The sequence below is a fragment of the Gobius niger genome (genome assembly GCF_951799975.1).
Source record: "Gobius niger genome assembly, chromosome: 15".
NCBI classification, from domain to species: domain Eukaryota; kingdom Metazoa; phylum Chordata; class Actinopteri; order Gobiiformes; family Gobiidae; genus Gobius; species Gobius niger.
The window spans coordinates 14,489,246-14,501,812 of record NC_136866.1 but is presented as its reverse complement, the minus strand read 5'-3'; the positions used below and the strand labels follow the sequence as shown (position 1 = coordinate 14,501,812).

Sequence of the window (12,567 nt, the reverse complement as noted above, 5' to 3'; positions counted from 1 at the left end):
CCATTTACCATGTGATTAAAAGCTTAAAAAAGTCGAATTTCAATATGTCCACGTCAAGCAACATAAAAGTGCGTAACTATTGGGCGACAGGCCTGTGGTTCTGAAACTTGGGCTTCTTCAGGTGGTACTTGAAACTTTATTCACTTCAATTAGATATAATTCTCCCAGTTACCGAGACACAGAAAATGTTTGTGTTTTTACAGTGGGGTAATCAAAGAATGTATTTGGATGGTGACCTAACCTATACACATTTCATAGGTATTTTCCAAGGTATTTTTCAACAATAAAATCAATTCTGTAATAAGAGAAATGCTTGTATATACTTTTTACTTAAATGTGAAAAGTTTGAGAGCCACTGAAAAAGGCAAGTTATAAACCTGTATATTCATTCATTCATGCTTCGTTGTACCTTTTAAATGTGATTTTAATAACGATATCACATTGTCACGCTGCACACTATGTTTTTTTTTTACTTACTTATTTATTATTATTATTATTATTATTATTATTATTATTATTATTATTATTATTATTATTATTATTATTATTATTATTATGGTGCGGGCGTGAGATATCTCCTCCTTCACAGATAATACACACAACTTTTCTTTCTTTCTATCCTTTTTTTCTTCTTCAATCAGCTCGTGCCTGCTGACGTCACGCACTCTCGCTCCGCTCGCGCTGTGGCTGCCTGCTCGTGCGCCCTCCGTGCTTTCAGTCTGACTGGCGCTGAGCACAGTCCTCCTCCTGCTCCGCACTGTCCGTCCGTGGGAAAAAAAACCCAAAAACAAAACATAACAAAACTAGACAACAGAAACCAAACCGCACACACCGGAGAGAATGGGGACCACGCTTTTACCGACGCCGAAGGAGTAACTAATAACTAACAAACTTCAATTCGCAACAAGCCGAGTGGAAGACGACGAACGAGGAGCGAGAGCACGGGAGAAAGTCGCCGGGTTGAAACTTTTTTTTTTTTTTGCGTGTGTTACGATTCAAACATGGATACACTTTTACTCGGACTTCTTTTTCTCCTCTGCGCCTCCGCTTCGGCCCAAATACCAACAGGTAAGAAAGCGATTCGGACTCATTTTTTATGTTTGTTGTGTGTTTGTTTTTGCGGAGGAGAAAAAGTTACGGGCTCCATCGTAAAGCTTTAATCTTTCACAGGTGTGCCTACGTGTACGCTCAAAGTTACTGTCTTGGTTGTTAACACGTAGCCAAGCTTTGTTTAAAACGCGTTTGTGTCCGTGTCCAAAAGGCGAAAAAAGATGTTTTGCCCAGACTTGTAGCCTCGTATGTCCGTAGCCTGTGGACGGTCGGCTTTTCCCTTTGAACTCGCACGGTGACGGTTTGCTAAGTTGTCTAGCATATCGCAAGATAAAACTCGCTTTGTTCGTTATCGCGATATGTAATTACTCTTTGCACATTTACAAGTTTAAACAAAAAAATATCTATATATCCGTGTTTGCATGAAGTGTCGGGTTTTACCTGTCATCCCCGGACTTTGCAGGGCTCTCTTTATTTTACGTCGGCTGACTGTAAAGTTTGTCCGTCACCTCTGCCTTTTAGAAGTAGCCAGTTAGACAAGTTACATTTGAAGCGATTTACAGTGGGATAAACTTGCACAGGTCGTACGTTGTTGCACGCAAACTCAGACATTGTTGCGCGTCAGGTCGGAAGAGGTCGACGAACTGCAATTATCTAGTAAATACAGCCTCCACTGACCGCTACTGTACCTTACATTGTGTGTGTTTTTTTTTACGCACTGTGACCTGGTAATAAACGCTTTACAAAGAGCTCCACATCCACGCGAATGGAAGGGGGTAAAAGTTTGGCATAGGCTCTACGCACGCAGGCTACGGTGCTTTCATTTTTGCATTGACTTTCCTAACGCATAAGGACATTGCGCGGCTTCATTTACAAGTTACGGTTCAGTTTCTTCCACTGGGATGCGGGGTGGACGAGGGAATCCATGAGCGACGGTCGGTTAGGTTTTAAAGCTCCGCGCACAGCTCTCCCCCGCGCTCGCTCCCCTGCAAACCAAACGACCCGTCCTTCCTCTCCCCACCCCAACTTCATTCCCCCCCGCCGCCGTGCAATGAAACCTAATGAACGTGAAAAGTGGCTACACAGCGATGGCATGTTTGATTAAAGGTGCTGTGCGAGTCCGGCACCGCGATCTGTGAACTGAGCTCAGTATGTGTCACTTTCATCCATGCGCGGTCCGTGCGTAATGGTGATTTTTGTGCCGGTTGCGGTTAGGGCGAATGTAAACTCAAGCGAGGCTTTGACTGTGACTTGGTTATGCGTGTCTTTACTGTCAAATAAATAAGACCGACCCTTGAGTATGTGCGCTCACTCTGTGTGAGAGACTTCTGTCAGTTTCAAAACGTGTTGGTTCGCTGTACTAACAAAGCGTTCGTTCGATTTCACACAGGGACGAAGTGATGGCAACACTTTATTTGTCAAACGTGGTAACGCACTTGTAATAAAGGTGATTTGTTGCTGTTTCGGTGCTTTGGAACCTTGTGTGTGACGCGCGCTCTCCCTGGGAGGTTGCGTACATGCTTCCCATAACGCAGCCTCCGCTTTCTCCTTTCGCCTCACACGCTGAAAACACTTCCCATTCATGTTTTAGAAAGTTGACCCCTTAAAAAAAGCACTCTTAAACTCGCTGCGTATTGCATTCAGGGACGTTTTACGCGCGACAAAACCTCCGGCGGCGTTTCCAGAAGTTCTCGTTTTGCGCTCTTATCGTGACTCGCTTTACCATTAGCATAGAAATGCAGTGGATTAATTACCCAGGAACGTGTTAATGCCCGTCCTGGCCCCCCCTCCCCACCTCTCCTCGCGCCCCACGGCTATGCCCCCGTCGTCTCCACCCGTGCCCCTCCCTGCCGTGGCCATTTGGTCCTCAGGGGTAACAAATGTGAGGAATTTCTTTGAGGCCTCTCTCTCTCTCTCTCTGGGAATTTGCGCGCTGTTAATTTGCAAGTAAATACAAGACAACACGCAGCTCCTGCGTCGAGGGGAAACAAGTAATAGAAGCCTCTGTTGTGGTGGAGCAAAAAACACAGTTGATTTATAAATGGAAAGCCACATAAGATGAAAGATTTCTTTTTTTCCCATTATATGTTTTTAGGTCAATTGCATAATTACAAAGCGACTACACAACATCTATTGCATTGGAGAAGACATCTGGAGTCACATGCGACTCTTAAGCTCTGCTCTTGTGGTTCTCGCTGTCTCTGGTCTGATGGTTTCATGAAGTCTAGGTTTGGACAAGCTTTTCAGTCTTGTTGTCAATCCTGGTTAGTCCTAATTTAGTCCTGGTTCGATAACTGTGCTGAATTTTGCAATCCTGATTTTGTGATATTCTACTAAACCATTTCTGAAGAAAAACAACCAAGCAACCAGGACTAAAACAAAACTTTTGCACATTTTAAAGCTTTTTTTCAGGTTGTGTCAAATCTCCTGTGCTTGTGGCGTCCTGCAGCATGGACAATACTGCGATATAAACTATTTTGTGTTATTGTGCAGCCTTGGCATGAATTTTAAAAGAAAAGTCAATGTCCATTCAGTTTGCAGTGTCAAAAGATAAATAAAGGAAACCCGCAAAGCATCTCTCACTTTGATCCACATTAACCTTCTGGAATGTCATCAGCAACAAGGTCACATTTTTCTACTCTTTTATTTACTTTTGCAAATGACAGAAAGACATTTCGTCCACCTCTCAATGTTGCATCCGCCATCATGAACTTGTCGTGTCAAGTCTTCACAAAAGTTACACTGTCTTCGAGACGTCTGTCCTTTAAAAAAAAAAAAAGCTTCGTGACATTTACAGAAGTCCCGTCTTCTCATCACGTGGCGTGTTTGAAAGTCATTGACAGTAAATGCGCCTTCCTCCCACGCCACGAGGCCTCCGAGTGAGTTTATGTTCATTTGACAAGTTTCTAAATCTGTCGCCTCTGATGGAGCTGTGACACCGGTCTTTAATCTTAATGAAGTGAAATAATTGTTTTTCATCGTAGACTGGGAGAAGCCCACATCTAAGCTGCTTTAATTAGACAATGATAGTAAATGATTTTAGTTAGTTCTCAACATTAAGACCAAGTTAATTAGAATTACTTTGGAAGACAGAAAGGGGGGGGAAAGTGGGTGTTTTCGTTAGACGGAAATTTAAGTAAAAGAGAGACGATGGGAGACGAGACGAGAGAGATGTGCACGGAGGAGGGAGCCAACGAGAAAAAGCATTGGCTGTGGGCATCTCTGTGAATCTAGAGAGAGACAGAGATGGTGAAACGAATGTGCAGCTGACTCATTTAAAGACTGTAGCTGATCCAAATGCAGCACAATCTTAGAACCAAGACAATGACAAAGAAAACTGTTAAGTATTGAGCTAGCACCATGACTAAATCAGTGACTAAAAGAGCTCAGGACCAAACCAAGAGTAAGCCAAGACCGAAAAGTTTTAAATGAAAGTCTAACAACAATCATCCAACACAAATCCAAACAGGGCCGCACAATTGATCGTAATTGACTTGAAATTGCAGTTTGAATGGGATTAGGGCTGCACGATATTGAAAAAAAAAAACGCTATGTGATGTGGTTGTACGATGTACGATATTCCAGCTAATATGTAAATAATTTGTGTTCAAACAAGACTAAAAAGCTGAATCAGAACCAAAACAAGGCTATAATGGAACTGAATCCATTTATAAGTTCCAGACATTTTAGTTTTAGGCTGAATCTCAGTCAGATTGAAAAAAGTGAAGTGATGTTGCGATATATTGTAGCTTCTTGCGATACGGATTAAGGCTGCAACTAACGATTATTTTTCTATCGATTAATCTATCGATTATTTTTTCGATTAATCGATTAATCTATCGATTATTTTTTCGATTAATCTAGCGATTATTTTTCATGTTACCGATTATGTTTTCATTTAAAATGAAGAAAAAAACATTGATGTGTCCAAATGGCATGGCTTTTATATATTTATTTACTACTAGTCTATTTTCCTCACTTTTTAAAATAGTAAATGGCAAATGGGCCCATTCTCTCACTTCTGGCCCTGACCCACAGTTTGGGAACCGCTGATTTAAAACTAACTTAAACCTGCACCTGACGGTTATTTCTGTCTGACCACTGAGAATCAGCCTGTGAGTCAACCCGTTACAGACTGTGCACATTCAGAGAACCAGAGTTACTGTAAGTTACTGTGCTCGTGAGAACCATGTGGATTCAACTCCTCTGAGACAAAAAGGCCACGGACACGGCTTTACTCTCGTCTATCCATCAAACTACTGTCCTGATTCTCCGCTAGACACAACAACAAGAGAGTTTAAATGAGTGTGTGGCCGATGCCCCGAGTCCGCGCAGAGAAAACATGAGAACAGCGCCCGGGACACGGGGACGGGATGCAGCCGCGCATGAGGGCAGCATGAGGCGAAGCGAGAACCGGGAGACAGACAGCCGTGCGGGGCACGAGCGGAGAAGTAGCCTACTCGCGTGTTGGGAGAGACGGTCGGTCTCTCCTGCTCTTTCACTTCAGCAGACTGCTCCGTTTTGGTTTTATATGCGGCAAAGTAGGCGGAGAGTGAGTGCGCGCTGTCAGAGCCTGTCCCGTAACAACGCGTTGATTAATCAGTGAAACAACACCGTAGTTTGACTGAGATGCGGGGCCCTTGCGGCCGCGGGTGTTTTCGTTTCACATGGTCGTTCATAGCCGTTGTGCTGTAACGCCAGACTAAAATCACAAGTTCGAAATGATTGGAGCGCACACAGCAGTCTGGCGTTAGCCAGGTTAGTTGTGCTGCTGTGATACGACATTTCCGCTCGACACAGTGTGCAAACAACAACATTATTAGGCTGTTTCTGGAAATACTCCCACACTTTTGACGACTTTTGCCATGCTTTTCCCCCCTCGGTCGCAGCGTTTGCATTACGCGCAGTCACGCTGGAAGTGAAATGTAAACAAGCGACGCGTCGACGCACAAAAACGGCGTCGACGTATTTACGTAATCGACGACGTCGACGACGTCGACGCGTCGTTGCAGCCTTAATACGGATATTGCATCACCGAATATTGCGATACAATATTTTTTTGCGATGTCTTGTGCAGCCCTACAAAGGCTCTTGTTTAACCTCTTGCCACCCTCCTTAACCAAGAGCGTTTTCTCCAGTTTGGCATTACCCTTTAGATCCGTACACGTTTAGTAATGCACGTGTTGGTACTTGTCGATAAACTGAATGAAATGTTTCTTTCTTTCTACGTAGTGCTAAAACTCCCGTGCTGTGAATGTCCAATCACACTCGCGGTCATAAAAAAAAATCACATCTCCATTCTTCTCCTCTCTACATACAAATCAAAGTTATTTATCGACGCTTTAAAAACCCCACCGCCGTCTCTGATCACTGTCGCCAAAGTGTCTCATCTTCGCTCAAAGCCAATGTTTCTTCAGATTTCAATTTAACCCTCTCTCTCTCTCTCTCTTTGAAAATGTAGCGTCTCATTCCGGCAGTCACCAGTCGTTTGGGGATGAAGTTTGAAGTGTAAAAAAGTAATTAATGCTCAGCGAGAATTCATTAGCTAATCCCCCAGTTTGCGAGAGAGGGAGAGGGAGGCAGATCAGGGAGAAGGACCGGGCTCAGCGTTTGGTGAAATGTTTAAACGAGTTTGCAGGAAGTGAAGAGGTACCAGGACTGGCTTCAGTTCAACTTTCCATGTGTCCTATTTTGAAACGTCAAGAGTCTTTGTCTGGGTCGCTTTCTCTGCACCTCGATGTCCCAAACTGCCTAACAGGGAGAATAAACATTTACAAGACACAACTCATTCACTGTTCAAACGTCATTATTTACTACAATCAAGCAAGTACATTCACAGATCAAGCCATATTTATTTATAGTGTGCCAATTCATAAAAAAGCTGTCCACAGGCGCTTTCCACCTTGTGCAAGTCGAGGCCTCACCCTTGAGTTCAGATGAAAGATCTTTTTGTGGCGTTGGAAGGAATTAATGTGCTTGAGCTACGCAATATATCTGCAAATAATCGTTAGACACAAATAGGGCTGGGTACCATTACATTTTTTTCTATACCAGTACTTTAACGATACTTTTTTCCGATACCGATACCCGACCGATACCTTTTTCCAATACCTTAACGACAATATTTGCCGTCTAGAACCAGAAAACAGAACAATAATGTGTGGAAGAAAAATGTACAATATCGGCTTCATGTCCAGTGTCAAGAAATGGGAGAAATTGTGTAAAATAAAATGGTGCAAAAATAGAGGGAAAATGGGGGAAATAATAGGGAATAAATTGGGGGGGGTGAAAATTTGGAGAAAATGGGGGGAAATAGGGAAAATATTAGTTATTAAAAAAATGAGCAAAAATGAAAAATTGGGACAATGAGAAAAAAAATGGGAGAAATAGGGCAAAAATTTCTGCAAAAAATTGGAAAATAAATTTGAAAACAGGGGGAGGAAAAATAAATATGGAGGAAAATTGAGAAATAAATAATGAAATTGGGCAAAAATGGGGGGCAAATAAAAAAAAACAACAACATTTATTTCAGCTGAGACAACCAAGTCACTTCCTATCCTATTCCTTCCTTCCTTTTTTTTTTCGATACCTGCTTTAATGCTTCTATTTTTTTTCGACACCTACCCTTTTTCGATGTACCTAAACTGTTTTTTCCGATACCAGACTGGTATCGTTTAACGGTACCCAGCCCTGAACGCAAAAGGCAAATCGTACTAAGACAATAGTTTATGTTTGCTGATAGATATTTTTTTTAGCACTTTTCAAATGAACACTATCCAACTTGTACGATGAATCGTCCTTGCTACAGTTTCCAGAAACCTTTTGCACACCTCATTCCAACTAGAACTGACGACAGATCAAGGCAACAACATTGACTGGAGTATTTTCTTGTCTGCCTTTGACGTGCTCCGCAGAATCATCTACAAACGTGTACCTCAGCTCCAACAAGCTTTAACTTTCCGCCCGTTCCCCCATGGCCACCGCCTATTCATCTGTATCCATTTGTTTCTGGCACAAATCGAAATATGTGCATTAAATCATTGGACGGAGAACAGACAGACGCAGAGATTCAGCCCTGAGAACGCAACAATGGCTGCACAACAGTAACGGTTAAGCCTTTAGGAAAAGAGAAACAAAGTACTGTACTTGGCTAAAGATGTGTTTTCAGACTCTAAGAACAAAGTTGTGCGTGCTAACATGAAATAAAAAAAAAACTCTGCCAAGGCTTTGACCCTGCCTGGCAATGATTTGATATTCTGGAATTAAAAGTTCTTTGGGTGAAGCCGTTTTGTACAATCTAAAAAAGGCATTTAAGCAGTAAAATATATGTTGTGCCATGGCTGCAAAATATGTCACAAAAAATATTGTATTGCAATGTTTGATGATGCAATATATGTATCGTTAGTCTTCCATTCTGACTGAGATTACATGTTTTTTTTGCAAACAGAGCTCCATTGTACACCTTTATCGCAAGTTTATTCTGTAAAGTCCAAATGTGTTTTTCAAAAAGTACAATTGACAAAGATTCTTGAATGAGAGGCGAATTGTCTTCAACCATAACCTAGTTTCGATGACAACCTTTTGAAAACTGTTGCTACTTTAAACTGTGAGATGATAATCAGGTCCTTGGCCCATTTCGGTGTTTCAGTAGTTAGTAGATTGTTTAATAAAAACTTTTGCACAGCACTGTACGGCCCTCTGCCCAATCGCGGGGGCTTCATCTCCCGGATGAGGAATGGCATTAGTCCAGTGTCATCCATCTCCGCTGTGGCCTCGTTCAGCGCCGGTCACAGCTGTCGTTACCAGGTTCCACCCAAAAAAAAAAAAGTGCACTCGTTACACACATGGCTGGCTAATGACGGATTAAGTAATCAAGCCTCTCTGATTAATTACATGACTTTTCTCACACACAGATGTGAACAGCTGTGTGGAATTGTGGAATACAGAGCTGGGAAACGATTAGTCCCTGCTTGGAGTTTAAGTCATGTTTTTCCTCATATTATATAAGTAAAGTGGCCCTTTTTATTTTAATGGAAGATACATGATTAGGGCTGGGTACTGTTACATTTATTTTCGATAACTTTACTTTAACGATTCTTGGTTTGCGATACCGGAACGATACAACAATAATGTGTGGCAGATCTGCAAATTTACATTATCAGAAATATGTGACAAATGGGAATAATCTGGGTAAAAACGGGGGAAGATTGGGAGAAATTGTGGCAAAAATAAGGAAAAATATCGCATCAGTACCCAGCCGGGCCCTACACACGATAATGCCATGTAAGCTTCATTATAACAAGATAGAATTTGTCATGTTTCAGGGCAAAACGGCGCCACAACATCTCACATCAAATGCCTGAAATATGAGCGTAATAATGATGTGCAGAAGTGACAGGTGACGTTCTCGGCACAAAGGCTATTTGGAGGTTTCTCTGAAGCATAAAAGAGCAGATGAAGCAGATGAGAGGTCAGGCATGTGCGGGTCAAAGTTCAGAGGTCATACAGAGAACAGCGCCAACGCTTGTTATGCCATACCGTCACACGAGACTTTCTTTGTGGACAATGTACACTTGAGCTGTTCGTTCACTCAGCTGCTCATCGTTTTTTAATTTTTTGGACAGTTCAGTTTAGTGTTTTAACTGTCAAGTATCCTGTCCTTTAAACTTAAGTTTACATTTGTAACTTTAGTCGCCACTGAATACCCACAAACCACGTGAACATATTTCTCCTGCTATACACTTGACCATATTGCATGACCCTGGGCGTGCACTTCCCCTCAGAGACCGTCCAGCAATGCCTCGCAGCTGTGAATGTGTGACTATTGTTCTGTGCAAGGCCACTCTTTTAACTGTGTCCTGTTCTCTCCTCTGTTGCTCCTCCCGGCACTAGCTCACTTGGGACGCGCCGAAAAGGGTGAGTTACGATTCGCTTCATCCGTCACAGTCACCGCCACAGTCCCCATGCAGCCATTAGCACCGGCGTCATTAGCCCCTTCCACTGTAGCTCATCCCGCGCTTTCATCAGCTCATTTTGTTTGAGTTTGTCTTGTTCTCATCACATGATCATTGCCATCTTTGTGCTAACCTTTTCATTGTATGTTCATGTTGTCGACTGACTCTGTGGTCACTTGTTCAATGTTGAGTAGGTTTTTCACTTTGAGCATATTGTGATGCTGTGTTGTCTTGTCTTGATAAAAATGGTTCTCAGTGTTTTTTTTTGTTTTTTTGCACAACTTGATGCTACTCTATGGGAAAACAGGGTCATGAAGTTTGAATACAAGATGTGTTGAAATGCTATCTACCTGTAGAAAAAACATGATGCCATGTTTTCGGGCCCTTGTACATTGCTCTCAGACGCAAAGCCAAGCAGTGATTTATACTCCGTTCTAGGCCACTGGTACCTTTTTGACCTCTGACAAGGAGAAATGAACCTCAGACAAGGAATAAAAGCCTTGGATCGCCGCTTGAACTGAACTGGTAATTACTCTCTGGAAACTCTGAGATGATCAGACTCGTCCGACTGGAAAAAGTCGCTGTAAACGACTTAAGATAAAACTTGACTTTAACCACAGTGTTATTGATGTGAACCTTGGTTATTGGCCTTCAGCATAACACTATTTAGTATGTTTTGACTGATCTAACTTGAGGAAATGCTCATGTAACGTTAGCGTCTTACTAGCTAACTCTATTAGCATTAGCCGTTTTGTTTACATGTGTGTTTATTCAGCTGGAATGCTCTCGTAAAAGAAAAGTTCCTATATTGCAGATTTTTGTTGTTGTTAGCTAGGCTACTGTGTAAAATTCAGATAACCCAGCTTAAAGTATTTGCAGCTTTCATACTGAGTACTATCTAGTCTTTCTAAAAGCGACATTTCTAGTCTCTGATCATTACATTCAGTGGTCTTGTGGCATGGTTGTCTTCACAAACAAGTAATTAAGAGAATGCCTTCTTTGTGAGACCCTTTCATATGTTGTCTGAAGTCTGTTTTGTCCGTTTGCCATTTGTTGAGACCCGATCTTGTCTGTGGATTGAGACAGCTGTCTGAGACTCCCAGGTGCTATTTACTTGCTGAAAGTTTTTATTAAAGGTTCAATCTCCCCGTCTCCCTTAAACTGCCGATATTGGAATCCCACACAATCACACCCTCCCATCGCCGTCCGTCCCGGCTGCCTAATGAGCGACTTGTTGTTTTTCTCTTCTGTGAAAGTGACAGCCTCGTAAAAAAAAATGCGCACCACAGACGCCATCCGCAGACGAGGCAGACACAAGAGTTTTGGTATCCCACAAGGCTTTGCAGCGACAGCATCAAAGTCAAAGCCAATGCAAGTGTGTTGTTTATAGTTTCTTCTTTTTTTTGTGTGTGTGGGGGGGGGAAGTGACGAAAATCCACTGTTTATTATACGAAAGGTCAATCCCCGGCTAATCCTACTGAAGTCGCAAATAGAAAAAACACATGGGACAGTAAAAACAGTGTGAAGCCACTTGAATTACCAATGCAGATGCAAATGGAAGGTTCAGAGCTAATAGTCCACGTCCCACTGATGCTGGACTCTTTGTAATTCTTTATTTCTTTAATTTTGGAAACAATTAAATCCAAAATTGGACTATGAGCAACAAGAGGCCGAGACGAGTTGGTCATTAAAAGGTTTGAAAAATAACATTGTAGCTATTGGCTAACTCGCTAAAGCTTGTAGATTTCCATTTTGGCTCTTTTGTTCTCATTTTCTATGCATGGCCAGAGGAGTTTTACGCATACCTCGATCTGAACTGTCCAAATTTCTGCGTTAAGTGTTGTCATCATGCCTAGATCAAGGGCTTCAATGGGTTTTCTGTCTAAACTTAATCAAGTGATAACAGCAAAGTTGTGGCTTGTAAAAACACTCTAGTGGCTTGTTGCATCCCTTCTGTCAAGACTTCCCAACAGTGACTAGAGTGCATAAAGTAAAGTTTGCGTTTGACAGTCTTCAGGCGCCATGTTTGTTTCTGAACAGCAGTGACAAAAAGAGCAGGAGTTTAGCTTAGCGTAGCCTCCGGACCCGGCTTTGTGCTCGATTGACATAACCCAAGGGCACCGACTCCTCCATTAGTCCAGTTAAAAAGACATCTGTCATAGGGCCACATTAACAAAGTGTGCAGCGCATCACGTATTAAAGGCTCATTCTCCGCTTCTGATCTTGCACTTACAGAAGTACATCCACTGTCTGCTGGTGTTTTTACAGTTGTAGTTAATCTGATGGCGCTAAAGCTTCGGAGAGGCACGTAAGCTCTCCTTTTGTTTGTGTGTGTGTGAATAAGGGCTTACAGACAGCTGACCGTTCCATTAAGATTATCATCTCCGGGGGCGAGCTCCAAGCATCTTCACTCCTCTCTCCTCTGTCTCGCGCAGCGTCAGTGGTGGGAGCCGATCTAAATCTTCTCACAGGTTTTTTTTTTCCCCGGTCGTCGTTATCTGAAGCTCTAAAGGTTTATGTAATCTGCAGGAGATGGCGATGTGTCTGGACTTGTCTGTCAGCT

At 42.4% G+C, this 12,567-nt stretch overlaps 1 protein-coding gene across 13 annotated transcripts in view; it reads left to right on the top strand.

Moving 5' to 3' along the window:
- The first annotated feature begins 802 nt into the window (after window positions 1–802).
- ptprk (protein tyrosine phosphatase receptor type K) overlaps window positions 803–12,567 on the top strand; it is a 132,525-nt gene continuing 120,760 nt past the window's right edge. For all 13 annotated transcript variants that reach the window (XM_079572635.1, XM_079572633.1, XM_079572634.1 and 10 more), the window contains exons 1-2: window positions 803–1,068; window positions 9,943–9,966. In XM_079572635.1, coding sequence (XP_079428761.1) covers window positions 1,002–1,068; window positions 9,943–9,966 — 91 coding nt within the window. In that variant the 5' untranslated portion in view covers window positions 803–1,001. The remainder of the gene's footprint in view (window positions 1,069–9,942; window positions 9,967–12,567) is intronic.